Below are 17,160 nucleotides of genomic sequence, written 5' to 3' on the forward strand. Positions count from 1 at the left end.
TTGTTTGAAGATTATAAATATTCAACTTTATTGAGATCAATTGAATTGAATTTCGATGTATAGGAGAATAGAAAAAATAAATAAATAAATAAATAAATAAATAAATAAATATATATATATATATATATATTATATATATATATATATATATATATATATATATATATATATATATATATAATTCCTATCACATTCACTAATCTAGCCGAAAATTTAGTTTTAAACTGAAACTAACTAACTAAAGCATGGGCGGAACTTACTAACGTGACCATTTTAATAATTTAACAAACCTTAAAGTATGAAAGTTATGTTATGAATGCTAACGTAGATAGATATGGTGACAAATGGTGTGAGTGGAGAACATGAGTACCAAGAGAGTTTGAGAAAAAATCATCCAAAGTGGACCATTTTGTGTGCAAGTAAGGGAGTATATGAGGAAAGAGAAGAAAGAGATATGGGTGTGCAATTTGTGGTGATTTCATCATTCTCTTCTATTCTATCTCTGTATTGTTCATTTATGTATATTGTATCTCTTCATTCCGTCTCAATAGCTTGTATTTGTACTTTTTATTATAAGTAAAATGGAATTAATAAAGGAAGCAGATGGTATTCAACCCTTACAAAATCAACAACAAATCAAAGTAGAAAAACCACAACAAACAAGAATAGCTATCGACCAACAAACACATTACAAGAAAAAAAGATCGGTGAGACACGCCAAACATCCCACGAACAAGTACTTCCGCAACTATTAGAGGCTAAGAACCACTCCCACGAGAAAAACTTAATCAAACCCAACACATCCATCTTGTTTAAAATACCATCCTTGAAAACAATGACATTCGTGCAAGACCAAATAATCCAACAAATAACCAACCCCAAAAACCAAACACCCTCCTCTTAGTGAATGATCCTGCACCATCAATAAAATCCAGCAAAGAAGTTGCTAAAGAGCCAGAATACGGCGATATCCCCGCACCAATCCAACCACAAGCTTCAACCCAAAAACGACACGAAAAAGGACAAAGCAAGAAAAGATGATCCAAGCTTTCCTCAAGAATGAGACAAAAAGGACATACCGTATTATGAGCTCCAACAATAATTCCACCCTCAACGGTAGCCTGTTCAAAACCATACGCCAACCAAATAAAAGCAGGTCTTCCACAAAAACTCAAAAAGCCGTAGTTTATCCGCCTCCAGAACAACCCCACCCGACTCAACAACAACCATCCTACAATAACTAACACTAACCGAGAAACCACCACTGTTTCTCCTTTTCTCATAAATGTCCTAACAAACATGTGAAGCTGTTGGAGTTAGAAAAGGAGACCGGTAATCAAGTAGACAAAGGCCAAACTGAAACCTAGAAACAAGATAACATAGACCAGGACATGGACCATCATTTATCTTTGAATGCTTTGAAGGGAGCAACTAGTTACGGTGTCGTTCAGTTCAAAGGATTTATTGGACCACTTAATGTCTCAATATTGCTGGGTGATGCAGTTCTGAGAGTTTTGTCCAACCATGAATTGTCCTACACAGAGAAGTCATGTGTTGGTAGAAAATGGCCAACATATGAAAGCAGAAGGAACGGTTCAACAACTATCTATTAAAGTGCCTGATAATGAAATTATTGTAATGAGATTATGCTCAAACCAGATTCACAACAGGTGAAGGTGAAGCCATACAAATATCCTCATAGTCAGAATGAAGAAATTAAGGAATTATACAGCCTAGTGTGAGTCCATTTTCCTCTCCTGTCATTTTGGTAAAAATGAAAGATGGTACATGGAGATGTTGTATAAATTATAGAGCTTTGAATGCTATCATTGTTAAAGATAACTTTCCTATGTCCACCGTGGATGAACTTTTAGATGAATTACATGGTGCAAAGTACTTTTCCAAGCTTGATTTAAGTTCCGATTATCATCAGATTCTGATGCATCCAGATGATAGACAGAAGGATTCTTTCAAGACTCATCAAGGGAATTATGAGTGGATTGTGATGCCCTTTGGCCTCACTAATGCCCCAACCACTTTTGAGAGATTAATGAACACAATTTTCCAGCCATTGTTGAGACAATGTGCATTGGTTTTTTTTACTGACAGTTTAATATATCGTCCTACTTGACGGACCCATCTACAGCAAGTGGAAATAGTATTTGAGATACTTGGTCAAAATGCATTGTTTGCTAAGTTATCCAAATGCTCTTTTGGGCTAACTGAATGACCACGAGCGTTCGCACGCTCGAGAGGATTGTCACCGAAATTTATTTATTCCAATAGAAAAGGGAAAATATTGATAAAATTCTAAAAAAATTAAATGAAAATGGTCGTCACAATCAATTTCGAATTTGAGAGTCGATTATGTGAGGAGAAAGAATTAACACCCCGCACATCTGATGTACTCAAAGGAAACCATTTAGTTAGATTTGCGATTATTAAAAGTTGGAAAGCAAAAAGAAAAAGGTTCATACGTCCACATTATCCTTTGATGCCACGAGGATAACCAATGAAAACACGGTTAAGATCTTAAAGAAAACTTATGTCTATGTTAAGGGATGGTGGCAGCATAGCAAAAACAACCAAAGGACATTCAATTCATCATAGGAATGAGGTGTTGAATAAAGAAGCTCAAAGGGAGACTTCTTGTTATGATTGAGAGCATGAGTCGCGCTGATTATGAAGTAGCTATAGAGATGCAATTTCCCCAAAATTTGATTGGAATCTTGGAATGAAAGAAAGTGCTCTGAAAACATTGAGAAAATGTTGATGCTTTTTTCCAAACAATTCTTCTTAAATAGAGTTTATTAACTATTAAATCTAAGCAATTTGTTAAAACATCATATCCTTAATCCTACCTACAATGGTAATGGAAATATTAGCAAATAAGTGAGAAAGATACATTTTGGTGTGGCTTTTACTATCTATATATGGTAGCAATAATGCTACATTCTTTCATTAATGTGCAATAAAGAGAGCTGACAATGAAGTTTCAATTCTTGCAAATTGAATTCACTACAGTCAAGTTTTGACGCATTCACGCATTCATAATATCAATATTTGATTGTGATCGAACTATTCATAACAACATATTTTATTTCAAATTTAAATATGAACAATTTGATTTTGATCTACTGGTTTACAATGTACCAAATACGTGAATGCGTAAAATTTTAACGGTAGAGAATGACCAATTCTTGCCTTAAAAAAAAGTATTAAAGTTTCAAGTCTATAGGATTGTAGCACAAAATATACTACCGATTTCTCTTTTGGGACAGTTAATTCACTCTAACTCTACAACACAAATTTATCTATTAAAATTCTCCTTAATTTCTTCTCCTCAATCATTTTATCTTTTTAAAAAAGACATTGATTTGAATGTAGTACTATATTTTGTATGAAATTACATTTTTTTTTATACTTAGACGAAATGGTATATTAGCACTAAATAATGGATTGAGAGCAAAACTAATCCAAATGGAAATTGAGTGTCTCAATTTACAAGCACTATGTTGTTTGCTCAATTTTGAGCTTGTGGCAATGCAATTACACTCAAAACCAAAATAGAAACACAATAGTACTTACTCTACAAGTGGAAGCCATACCAACCAATTTTCTCCCTTTAAAACACCATGAAAGCATAATAATGACTATATGTGTTCTTACCCCACAAATGAATTTCCTATGTACAGACAAACCCATATGCCATCTATCTATTCAAACACTTTTCACTAATCCATCCAATGGCCATCCCTCACCTCTGTCTCTAATATCCATCACCATCAACATATTCATATGTTTGAGTGCCATCATCTTCTCACCATCACCTCTTTTTATGTGATTAATTTTTGTATGTCCTACATCCAACAATGTAACCAACACCCCCTCACCAATACGACCAATAAACAGTTCCTACACGTTTTATGCCTCAATTCAATCAAAATCAACTATTCAGCTACAGTTGAATATGACTCATACACATAGAAGAGAGACAGGGGGCCGAGCTAGAATAACAATTGGAACTGTGTGGGGCGATATTCATTGGTGGCAAAACGGATCCGGTCCTTCGATATATTCGTTTTGCCCGCACCTTTTTGCATGTTAGACAAAGATTTTAAATTCGTAACTCTAATATGTCTGAACCGTCCCGCCCTATTGTTTTGCAGACCGCACCTTCTAATATGTCTGCACCGTCTCACCCTATTGTTTTGTAGACTTTTGTGATCACACCCTATTGTTTTACAGATCATACCTTCTAATATGTCTGCACTGTCTCACTCTATTGTCTTGCAGGCTTTTGCGGACGCAAACATTTACATAATTTTTATAATTTTTAGATTTAAAATGTATAGTTCTTACAAGCCCGCATCACCCTCAGACAAAAATTTTAAACTCGCGCCTTCATCAATGTCAGTACCGCCCACTTTATGTTTTTTTCCTTCGATTTTTGAAAATGAGTCTAAGTCTTTCCCTATTGTAACACAAACTCTAAAGCCGCCCGCACTTGGTTGAAGTGCGTAAACAATTGTGGTGTTCAATATTTACCATTTGCGTTTCTATTTTCTCGTTGTTACTATTGGTGCTCTAACGCAACTCATATTATTGTGCTATACTTTTGGGAGCTGTGTAAGTTGTATTAATTTGGAAAATTTTGCAGACATAAAAAGAATCATTTTCTAACTGTTAACACTAGCTGCAATTTAAAAGCCTCAACAAGTAAAGGAATGAGGTTCTTTTGCTTGTCGATTGAGAAGAAAAAAAACACTGGAAATCTATATACTGTTTAACTTTCCTTAACATGTACAAAAATAGCAACATGCATTTGAAAAAGCTGATAGAAGTGAAAGCATTTACATTTACATTGAGGGTAGCAAAGTTATTCCTCAAAAAAGACACAAAAAGAAGTAGAAAAAAAAAGTCAAACAGATCCAAAAAGTGAAACTCAACCTCAAACCACATAGTAGCTGAAAAGAGAGAGAAGATTAAATGAACCAAAAATAAAAAACATACAAACAAAGAGGGTGTTATTTTGTTTCTTTTTTTTAGATGCATAAGCTTTAACAACTATCCACACAGAAATCTAGATCTACCATAGATATCTTGTTCTCTTGGAATTGGAACCAGGACTAATCTGTGGAACTGTGAAAATGTTACCATCATCCCTCAACCTTGATCTGTTGATGCTGCTTTTGTTGTTGCTGTTTTTCTTGGTCTCACTCTGACCCATCATCATTATCTGTGAAGAAGAATATAGAGAAGGTGGTGGTGCTTGAGGAACCCAGATCCCAATATTACTATTAGGAAAAAATGAATCAAGATTTTCTTCAAACAATTCATCACCCTGCATTTCATATAACCAGATCCAAATCTTAAACAAACCGATCAATTATTTCTAATATTAGTATCTTTCGTCGCGGTCAAACGCAACCGATTCAACCTCGAAAAATAGTCCTCAACTATGTTTTGAGATTGTATCAGATGCATTTGACCGTGACGAAAGATCGGTCATACAGCCTCAACCGCTGTAATCTCATAATCATAGCGGTTGATGCCGTATGAACCGATCTTTCATCACAGTCAAATGCAACTGATACGATCTCAAAACATAGTCCTCAACCGCTATAATCTCAAAAGTTAGTCTGTTGACAAGCAGTTGAGACTGTTATTAGTTGCATTTGACTACAATATTTTTGTAAAATCAAATTCTATTGAAGTGAATAAAAAATCAAAATTGAATTAAAATTTGTTAGAATATCTTGATCTGATCTAGTAATTTATAAATAAACACAAAATTTGATAACAATAGATTAGCTTAGAGTGAGAGAAAGAAAATATAAAAACCTTAGCGAAAGAAAAGGGAACAGAAGAAGAATCTAGAAAATCATCAACTTGCCAACCAGGTAGAGTCTCAATCAAGTACTTAGAAATACTTGAACCACCACTTCCTTCTTCTTCTTCTTCCATGGCTACGTTTTTGAGAGTTGAAGTTTGTGATATAGTACTTGATTTTTCAATCAAAGAAGAAGGAACAAGATTCGACTTAGAATTAGTAGTTGTTGTTGTTGATGATGAAGATGGAGAGTTAGTACTAGTAGTTGAAAGCTTAACACCAGTGAGAAGAAACCTATCATGTTTCTGAGTAAGTTCGTTAACAGAATGAATAGATGAATCACAATCTTTACACAGAAGCGCTCTATCTTGTTTACACAACACAAAAGCTCTTCTCTCCTGAAACAAGAATAAAAAGTCAACACATGAAAATCGATTTTGATGTTGAAAGATAAGAGAGGTTTATTTCATTATATATATATATATTACCTGGCAGATATCACAGAGAGGGTGTTGTTTAGGAGAAGGACTGTGAAGAGAGAGACGGTGGTGTTTGGAGGCTAGTTTGTTGGCGTGGTGGACACGGTGGTCGCAGTCGTTGCATAAGGCGGCTTCATCGGCGGTGCAGAATAATGAAGCTTCGTTTTTGTTGCAAACGTCGCACTGGATCTTCATTTTTTTTTTTGGTTTGAGAAAATGGAAATGATTGAGTTAGATAAATGAAGAAATGAATAAATTATTTAATGGAAAAGATGGCTCCATGATCAACGAGGGAGTAGTTTATGTGAAGAAATAAAAATAGGTAACCCACCATTATCGCTTAGGCATTATAATATATATATGAGAAATTGTGAGTTCATATTAAAAAAGATATTGAAAAAGAAGGGGACCAGTGTTGTTGCTTTCTTGATAAATAAAATATAGATTTAATCATGGATGCGAGAATCAAAGATATGCTAAAATACTACTACTACTATTTGTTGGTACTTTCATACTAAAAACACTATTATATTTTTTGGGTACTTTTTTGAAACCACTTCGAATGTTTTTCACCTTATTGAAACTACTTTAAATTCCATATATATCAAGTACTAATTTAGCATCTATTCATTCTGTTAACAAACTTACTTAGAAGCATGAGTTCAGTTAACATGCTTTCTTGTTTATGTTGTTACATAAAAACGTATAATAGGTTGTTTAGTGAGACATTCATGTTGATTTTTTTTAATTTGATTTTGTTACATTTGGGCGTTGCCATGTTTCTTCGTTTTCTGGTTGCATGAGATATGGAAGTTAACTTCCATTTTTTGTTATTCTGCAATGCGAAAGTTAACTTCCAAATTTCGGCGTTCTGTTTTGTTTTTATAATTTTGCCTGTTATGTCCCTTAGGTTTGTCTTCTCTGACTATGATATGATTTTTTGTGTGTAATTACATGTAAAATGTTTGACAATGCAGACAAATTGAAGCATGGTAGAGGGGCTCATCATGCTTCAGTTTGGAGGGAAAGATCTAGACCCTCTCGTCCAACCGTTGTTTCCATTTCATTCGACGTTGAAGCATCGTCTTTTGGAGTTCATGTGTCTATGATATCGTCCTTCCGGAGACATGACTTCCCTCTCGTTGCCCCTAATGCCTCAGAAGTCCAATCGGCTACTGTCGTTCCTGATATTTATCAAAGAGGCCCCTCTAACACCTCACTATTTTGTCTGTATGTAGATCATGTTATCAAACATGTTTGGGATGAAGAGTTAAAATTATTTATTCTTTTAAATACATGTGTTATAAGATTTGAACATTCAGACGTTGATGTATTTTCTTTACTACATTGTGGGGCATTGAAATGTATCAACCACGGTAGGAAGATTGTGAAGTTGCCGCAACCTGATGAACCATGGTTTACGAATGTCTTGCAAATATCTGAGTTGCAAGATTTATCTAAAACTAGGTATATTTTTATCAACCATGGTTTATTACCTGCTTTCATTGAGAGATGTCACTCAGAGACATCTGCATTCCATCTTCCGATCAGTGAGATGTCCATCATACTTGATGATGTTTCATTTCTCCTACATCTTTCGATTATGGGAGATTTTTAAACTACTCCAAACTGACTAGATATGAGGCATTGTATATGATGGTGCAATATTTGAGAGTTGTTCTAGGTTTGCCCAATATGAGATGGATGACACTAGAGGATGTCATGTCAGATTTAGATTTCTAGAGAGGTCGTACATATATGACCTAAATGCTGCAGTTGAGGCTAATGATAATGCACATATAACACATCATAAAGTATGTGCATTGAGATCACACCTCTTGTATCTAGTTGACATGTCCATATTCGTGGACAAAAATGCATACTATGTCAATGTCGTCTACCTGAGATACTTCATTGACTTGGGGAGGATTCACGAGTACAACTAGTGGTTTTTTGTTTGGTTTACATGTACTCCAAGTTACGTGAGGCTTGTTTATGGAAGACTAGGAAGATGACATGCAACAACCCCCTATTTACGATAACATATTTGCACATTTATTGTTGCTAATATTTCATAACACTTGTGTTTCACTGTTACTAATATTTCATTTGTACCATTTTCAGGCATGGGTCCTCCAACACTTTCCACGCCTCTCTAGTTGGGCATATGGGAATGATTACTCTGAGGATTTTCCAAGTGCTTACTCCTTCATCCCACTCAGATGGAATTGGGAGACCGAGCTATTCAACGTTTATCTTTATGGAAGATGAATACAAATTCACACCCTATGATGATCACCGTGAGACATGCCCATTCGATGACATATCCTTCTACTTCAGATGACTAGCTTGTGGGTCACGAGTGATGTGTCAACATATACCCTGAGAGAGTTATTCTCTAGTTCGAGAATCTATAGGGTATTCCTAGAGCCTCCCATAGTTGTTGTTCCTCCCAGAGTTCGTCATTGAGATTTTGATGAGATATTTACATAGTACCTTGATCATCTGGTTCCAAAGGATGTATGTAACTATAGAGGCCATGATAGCTATGGCAGATCATGTCGTTGATGTGTTACATGCATGTCAACGTAATGTGGCTAAAGGGTGAGAGGGTAAAGAAAGACGAGAGCTTCTGAAAGGAACTATAGAGGCCATGATAGCTAATACACAAATTTCCTTATAATACAGGAGGTAGAGGGGGAAGCCAGGGGTCACATATACCCAATAATTGACTTTTTGTTGTGTGTTTCCAATTGATTTTGAAATTGATCAAAGCTTATTATTTTAATTAAAAATTAAATATAAATATTTAAAATTTTGATAAAAAATTAAACATGCATTTGGATAGATAATTAATAGTTTTTTTTTATATTGACAACTTTAACTCATATTTTAAAGTATGCTTAGTATGTAGAGGCATGACCATGTTCATTGTCATCGATAACAATTTTATTCTTTTTACCATCTAAATGACTAACAATCACATGACATGTTAACCTGCAATCCAATTCATAAGTATATATATTAGAACAAGTAACCACAAAATTGGTGAAATAACGGTGGAGTAATTTTTAGTGTGTGGAGAGTGAAAGAGGAGAATTGTGTGTGTGTGTGTGTGTGTGTGTGTGTGAGAGAGAGAGAGAGAGAGAGAGAGAGATAATGAATAGTTTTATTAACTAGGGTGAGAATGCACCCTACACACTTATATACAAGTTACACAATAATTGGAATGTAAATTGACCAAGTACAATAGCAGAAAAAACAAAAACTCGAGGCTGTAACCGGTTACGCCAAAACAGGTAACAGTTACACCTGACACTGAAATTAAAACAAATTAATTCAGCTTCAGTGGTAACCGGTTACACCATTTTTGGTAACCGATCACCCTACGAAAACTTCAATTCTCTGCTACAGGAATGCATGTCAGCTCAAGCTATAACCGGTTACAACATATGAATTACTTCCCAAACTTCAACACACCACCTTAATTCACGTGATGCAAGTCCACCATGCCCATGCTCTTCTTCAACCTCTTGAAAACATCATTTGTGACCCCTTTTGTCAGCAAATCAACAACTAAGTCCTCACTTCTGCAATATCCCAATCGTAACCTTCCATCACTAACAAGTTCTCTCAAATAGTGGAACCTCATCTCAATGTGCTTGCTCCTCCCATGTGCAATTAGGTTCTTAGCAAGATTAATCGCGAAAACATTGTCAACTAAGAGTGTGATAGCCCCACCCTCACTACTGCCCAACTCCTCTAATAGATTCATAAGCCATACGAATTAGCGAACATAACAAAGCGATAATATACTCAGCCTCACAAGGTAAGAGTGCAACTACCGGTTCCTTATTCGAACACCAAGAGATTGGTGTCACGCCGAACATAAAGATGTATCTAGCTATAAACGTTCGATCATCCTTATCTCCGCTCCAATTAGAATTGGTAAAACCTAGCAAATTGCATTTTTTGCCCGTATCCGCTACGGGAAAGAGTATTCTGTAGCCAACAAAACCTTTGACATAGCGCAAAATCCTCTTGACTGCTGCCATATGAGATACCTTCAGTCTCTCCATGAATTTACTCATAATACTGACACTTAACGCTAAGTCCGGTCGCATATTGCACAAGTAACACAAAGATCAAATCACCCCCTATATTGAGTTGGATCAACATCTTCCTCATCCTCATTCTTAGACAGTTGCAACCTTGGTTCAGCTGGAGAAATGACAGCATTATAATGCTCCATTTTACACTTTTTCAATATCTCAAGAGCATATCTCTTTTGATGCACGAGCAGTCCCATTTTTTACTTGTGAAACTCAATGCCAAGAAAATAAGTCATGAGACCAAGGTCCGTATGCATAATTTCACTCTTGAACTTTGAAATGCACTCACCATTTCTGCCCATGATCAATAAATCATCCACATATAAAGAAAGGATGATTACTCCTTTACTAGCATCCGTCTTCACATATACTCCATGCTCTGATACACATTTCTTGAAGCCAATGCCCTTTAGGAAACCATTAATTCTTTTATTCCAAGCTCTTGGAGCTTGCTTCCAACCATATAGAGCTTTCCTCAACTTGTAGAACTTCAACTCTTGATCTTTCACTACAAAACCAGGGGGTTGTCCTACATATACATCTTCTTCAAGTAGTCCATTCAAAAACACAGATTTGACATCCATTTGGTAAATAGGCCAATTGTGGTTATTTATGATACCAACATCAAGCCTAATTATTTCAATCCTAGAATACTTCCTCAAAGTATATACCTTCTCTTTGCAAAAATCTCTTAGCCACTAATCGAGCCTTATGCTTGATTATCTCACCCTTGGGATTTGCCTTCACTTTGAACACCCATTTCACACCAATTTCCTTCTTCCCTTTTGATAGATCAACAAGCTCCCAAGTACTGTTTTTCTCAATGGATTTCAGCTCCTCTTTCATAGCACAAATCCACTTTGGATCACTTAAAACCTCTTCCACATTAACGTGTTCAGATTCGATCATAAGTGAAAAGTGGATGAAATCACCATCATCATTGACCTCATTGTCACGAAATAGATGACAATCTTGGAGTCTCTAAGGCAAACCCCTTTGCCTTGTTGACCTCCTGACATTTCCTTCATCCCAGACTTCGATGGCATATGTTGTTATGTACTTCCTACTACCTCAAAATCCAAAATTTCGTACCTGTAACCGGTTACAGGATTCTGGTAACCGGTTACAGCTTGCATGTAACTAGTTACAGACTGTTGGTAACCGCTTACACCCTATTTCATTTGCTTCATTTCATTGATTACAATATCCCGACTGATCACGATCCTCTTGTTAACAACATTAAACACTTTGTAACCACCGATGGAGTGATATCCAACAAGAACCATCACATCTCCCTTGTCATCTAACTTCTTTCTAAGTTGACCCGGAACATGTCAGTATGAAATGGAACCAAAACTTTCAATTGGTTCAGATTCTCCTTGAACCCATAACTACAAAAAATACTTTTAACGTCGGACGCAAAATGCATTTTACCTCGGCTACAGTAGCGAGGTAACGAATAACATCATGAAAAGTAACATCTTATCACCTAAGTTATTTAAACACCAAGGGGTAAATTAATTTGCACATGGATTCGAAACCTAGCATCTACATTTTTATTATTTATAAAACTAGCGCCTCATACATCTCAGTTTATAATAAAATCGAGGGGTAAGATATATTGTTTTTTTTTATAATTGAAATTCGTTACATTGTTTACACAGAAAATAAATAAAAATATTTTATTTACAAACTACAATTTTGACCCACAATATTACATTGTTTACACATAATAATAAAATAAAAATTAATTTATCCCTGAAGATCATATGTTAGATCTTCGACTCCTTAATATTGGGCAAGGTCAAATACTTCACCTTGCAAATATTTGTTTTAGATATAAAACAAAAAAAGGGTTGAAAAAAAAGGATATAAAAATAAATGATAAAAAGGTTGAATATTTAAAAACATAAACCTTAAACCCAAATAATTTTCTGCACTTGCAATCCATCATAAAGAATTCCTAATGGTAAAAGTTAAAGTGAAGGATGTAGATAGTTTCAAGCACTTCATGACTTTTCTTTATCAATTATAGATATCAGAAGACCTTTATAATGAAAAAATTTAGGTTTCACGCAGATCACTAAAGGTAGTGTCTTGAGCGTTGATAATCATGAAATGAACGACAAAGATTTGTTTAGGTTTCATGTTAAGTTATCCCATCGGTTTTGTTAAAAACCGAGGTGAACATGATTTTTTTAAAAATTATATTGTTTAGACAGAATATTGAAAAACAATAATAGAACAAAACCAAAATTTTGGTGTAAGAAGTTATTTGGTCCAAATATTGCTCACATCCAATTTCTAGGAGTTATCTGATCCAACCTTGAATGCATCCAACTTCTAAAGGAATTATCTATTCCAACTATTGAAAAAATGTTTTTCTTGCCATCCATCATAGAGAATCTTTACAAGCTTCTAAATACAACAACAATATCATCAACACCATTTTATGAGATGGATCCCAAAAGAATGATGCGTTCGAGTTTGGAGTGGCTACATATAAGTTAGGATTAATGTAAAATCTATTTAACAAGTGCTTTTATAGTAAAATGCTACTCATCTTATCCCTCGGTTATTAGGGAAACCGACGGGATATATCACTTATTTTTTGAATAACCGAGATAATAAGTTGATTGTAAACCGAGGTAATATGTGATTTCTATTTCTAAAATAAATAAATCATGACGCGCATTGGAATCATATCCACTGGAATAACAATGATCATCCATATTCAAAAATGTAATGTATCTTTTGGATTTTAAAGGAGGCGTTTGAACTTCTCTGATTGTTTCACTTCCTATTCTCCACTTTATTTAAACATTATTTCTAGTTTTAACGTCTCATTTCCAACTCTTCGTGTCTTTAAACCTAGTTTCAAAGTCTTTTCTTTTCTCTAAAAATGTCTTCAACAACCTTAGATGAAAATCTTTTGTTCGTTATCAATGAAAAATTTGTTTATTTCGATGATTTGAAAGACAAATTTTGATCTAAGGAAAACTATTCGCAAAAAAAAGTTGAATGATTACTTTGACATTCTTCATGGACCCATCTACATTAATCTCATTAAAGAGTTCTGTTTAAATGCATTTGTTGGACCATCTAGTCCTGTTGTTGAGTCAATCCAGTCACATGGTAATTACTTTACTATCACAATTACTCAGTCTTTTATTGCTCAGACAATAAAATATGAAGAAGAAGGTTGTTGTGTTGAACATTATAGATTCAACAATGCCTATAAATACCACATTCGCCTAATTTATGCCAAATACAACAATCTCAACATTCCTACTACTCTACAACCAATTGTAAAAATTTTGTATTAACTTCTAGTGTCAAATCTCCGTCCAAGAGAGAAAGAACTGGAAACGCTTACTTGGAATGACAACCATCTCTTGTTATTCCTTACCAAGAACATCATGGTTAATCTTCCTCTTACCATTTTTAACTTCTTAAAGGAAATGATAATCATCTATAGGGAGGATTGACTTTCCTCATACCATATGGAAGAGTTCTTTCTGAATTTTTCTCTCAGTTAGGGATAGTAAGAGTGATACTATTGAAGTTGAGTGGAGTTAGAAATTTGAATATGTGGAATAATTCTTTGTTATCCTATTTTTAATTAATGAAAAATTTCCTTTCATATTATTTCCTATTCATTTTTATTGATAACAATTTTTTTGTTGAGAATTACTAATTAATAAGAAAAAAAAGAAAAAAAAATGAACTAAGAAAAAAGGGAAGATCGGAAGGCTCAAAGTGAGAAATCATTGAAAAAATCTTAAATGCAATTACATGGATTCGAAGCGTGTTTCCTAATAGTTATATTTCCTCGATTTTCTAAAACACCGAGGTAATAGGTTTATTATTTTTTTGGGGAAAAATCTGACGCTCACTTATAGCTATATTACCTCGGTTTTTTTATAAAACCGAGGGAAAAGGTTATTTTTTAAAAAATATAACCAAACATGTCATTCCTAGGATCTATATGCTCGGTTTTTGGCATGGTCGAGGTGAAATATTTGTCATAAAAAATGTTATTTGTAGTAGTGACCCCGTCCATGCTGCCTCCGGTGTTACATTTTCTAGCTTCTTTGTAGGGCATCTATTCAACAAATAGGTAGTTGTGGATACAATTTTTCCTCATATCCTTCGGTAAGTTCTTCCCCTTCAACCTGCTTCTCACCATGTTCATCGATCGATTCTTCCTTTCGGCTACACCATTTTGTAGTGGTGTATAGGGTGGTACTACCTCACGTACAATCCCTTCTTAATCATAAAACTTCCGAAAGTCATTTGAGACATATTCGCCTCCACCATCCGCTTTGAGCACTTTGATCTTGTGACCACTTTGCCTCTCCACCATGGAATTGAACTTCTTGAACACTTCGAATATCTCATATTTTCTCTTGATTAGGTATGTCCATAGCTTCATACTATAATCATCGATAAAAGTGACAAAATATTTATTTCCACCAATGGAATCTACCTACATCGGTCCACAAACATTCGAATACACCACCTCAAGGTGATTCTTGGTTCTCCGGTCTACATCATTGTTGAATTATCCCTTATGTTACTTGGCTTGCACATATTCTTCACATATTTCAGCTGGTATGTTGATAGATGGAAGCCCTATTACCATACAGTTCTTTTGCAATTTCTTGAGATCTCTAAATTGAGATACCCAAGATGATAATGCCACATCCACTCTCCTCTACTTGCTGCAGTAGCAAGACATATATGCTCCTTAAACTTCAACTCAATCTTGAAGGTTTTATTGGCAGCCATAAGCGCTTTAAGGACTAAAACTCTCTTTGCATCCAAAACGCGCAACCCTTTGTTTTCCATATGAATCTTGTACCCCTTCTCAAGAAATTGGCAAATGCTTAGAAGGTTACATTTAAATCCCGGAATATACAAGACATATTTGATCAAGGAATGCCCATTATCCTTTATCATGATCAAAACATCACCGATATCGTCGGCCATTAGAGTGGTGTCATCCGCAAACTTTACTTTGTTCTTCATTGCATGATTGATTTTGAAAAACCAATCCTTTCTTCCTGTCATATGAGTTGAAAAAACCGAGTCCAACTACCACTTATCATTGCATTAAACTTCTTTCATACTCATCATGGCATTTTCCTCTTCACACAACCGGTCAACCATATCATTCAACCGACTGATGCCCAATTTTTCTGCATTCTTTGAGCTGCTACAGCTGCAGTCCGCAATTGTATATTGCTACAATTCGCTTCCGTGATCATGACCAATAATGTATTCTCTTCATCAAAATGTTTCCTTGAAACCTTGGCTTCATCCCCTTGAGATTCCTTCTTGTTTACATTGCATTCTTTCGCAAAATGAATGAACCGTTGAGACTTGTAGCATTGCTCCTTGCTCTTGTCAAATCTCTTTCTTTCGCCTCGAAAATTGCCATGACCACCAAGTTTGTTGTAGCTGCTCTCACCCCTTGACTCATCGAATTCTTTGAATTTAGGGACTCTTTTTCACCAAAGTTCTTAAAATTCCCTTTGTTCTTCAAGGTCAATTTTCCTTTAGATCTCTTGTCATTCTCATTGAAACGAGCTTGCAAAGCTATCTCCTCCTTTGTCTTGTCATTAGCCTCAAGAGAACTTTGCAACTCCTCTTTGCTCATTGTCATAAGATCCTTCGACTCCTCAATCGCCACAACTATTTTCTCAAATCTTGGTATTAAAGAATGAAAGATCTTAGCAACAACATACTGCTCCGTAATGGTTTCTCCACACGTCTTCACTTGGTTCACCAACTGAGTGATTATCGTTGCAAAATCATTGATTGTCTCTTTTTCCTCCATTTGAATCAATTCGAGTTGTCGTTTGTGAGTTTGTAACCTCACCACTTTTGCTTTGTCAGCCCCTGCATAAGCTTTCTCTAAGATCTCCCAAGCTTGCTTCGACGAATCGCAATCACCAGCCTTTTCAAAGTTGTCTCCATCAACACAATGATAAATCAAGAACAACGCTTTATAATCCTCCTTCTTCTCTTCTTTATACGTTGTTTGTTGCGCTTCAGTAGCATTTTGAACAAGAGTAGTAACATCATTCTTGATCATCTCAAGAACATCTTGGTAGCCAAACAACACCTTCATTTGCTTGCACCACTTGTCATAGTTCTTCGCATCAAGAATGGGTAAATTTGCAGGGATTCTTTCATTAGAAACCGAATTCATGTTGCACACAAGGTGTTTGTGGATCTGAATCAGACTCTTGATTCTAAATGTTAGAACAAGCAACCACAAAGTTGGTGAAATAATGGTGGAGTAATTTTGGTGTATGGAGAGTGAAATAGGAGAATTGAGAGAGGGAGGGAGAGAGAGAGAGAGAGAGAGAGAGAGAGAGAGAGAGAGAGAGAGAGAGAGAGAGAGAATTAAGGGTGAGAATGAATAATTTTATTAACTAGGGCGAAAGTGCACCCTACACACTTATATACAAGTTACACATTGATTGGAATATAAATTGGCCAAATACAATTACAGATAAAACAAAAACTCGAGGCTGTAACCGATTACGCCAAAATAGGTAACCAATTACATCTGACATTGAAATTAAAACAAATTAATTCAGCTGCAATGGTAATCAGTTACACCATTTATGGTAACCGGTTACCCCTACGAAAACTCCAATTCTCTACTACATGAATGCATGTCAGCTGCAACTATAATCGGTTACACACTCGTGATAACCGGTTA

The 17,160-nt window shown here is 35.3% G+C and overlaps 1 protein-coding gene across 1 annotated transcript; it reads right to left on the reverse strand.

The window, feature by feature from the left end:
* Positions 1–4,749: 4,749 nt before the first annotated feature.
* LOC127097209 (B-box zinc finger protein 21) lies at positions 4,750–6,713 on the reverse strand. The gene is made up of 3 exons (XM_051035717.1): positions 6,322–6,713; positions 5,845–6,231; positions 4,750–5,344 (listed from the first exon to the last, which is right to left on the reverse strand). Exons 1-3 carry the CDS (start codon positions 6,505–6,507, stop codon positions 5,090–5,092), a joined length of 828 nt encoding a protein of 275 aa, XP_050891674.1. The 5' UTR covers positions 6,508–6,713; the 3' UTR covers positions 4,750–5,089.
* Between the last annotated feature and the right edge of the window lie 10,447 nt (positions 6,714–17,160).

This window comes from Lathyrus oleraceus, chromosome 6, assembly GCF_024323335.1.
Source record: "Lathyrus oleraceus cultivar Zhongwan6 chromosome 6, CAAS_Psat_ZW6_1.0, whole genome shotgun sequence".
Taxonomy (NCBI): Eukaryota; Viridiplantae; Streptophyta; class Magnoliopsida; order Fabales; family Fabaceae; genus Lathyrus; species Lathyrus oleraceus.

What these genes read in the sequence shown, in the direction of transcription:
- LOC127097209 (XM_051035717.1), bottom strand. Translation starts at nt 6,507, where the DNA reads ATGAAGATCCAGTGCGACGTTTGCAACAAAAACGAAGCTTCATTATTC. An exon ending in CTCTCTGTGATATCTGCCAG is followed by an intron (nt 6,232 to 6,321) that starts GTAATATATATA and finishes TTCTTGTTTCAG; the next exon opens with GAGAGAAGAGCTTTTGTGTT. An exon ending in TTCCCTTTTCTTTCGCTAAG is followed by an intron (nt 5,345 to 5,844) that starts GTTTTTATATTT and finishes TATGAAATGCAG; the next exon opens with GGTGATGAATTGTTTGAAGA.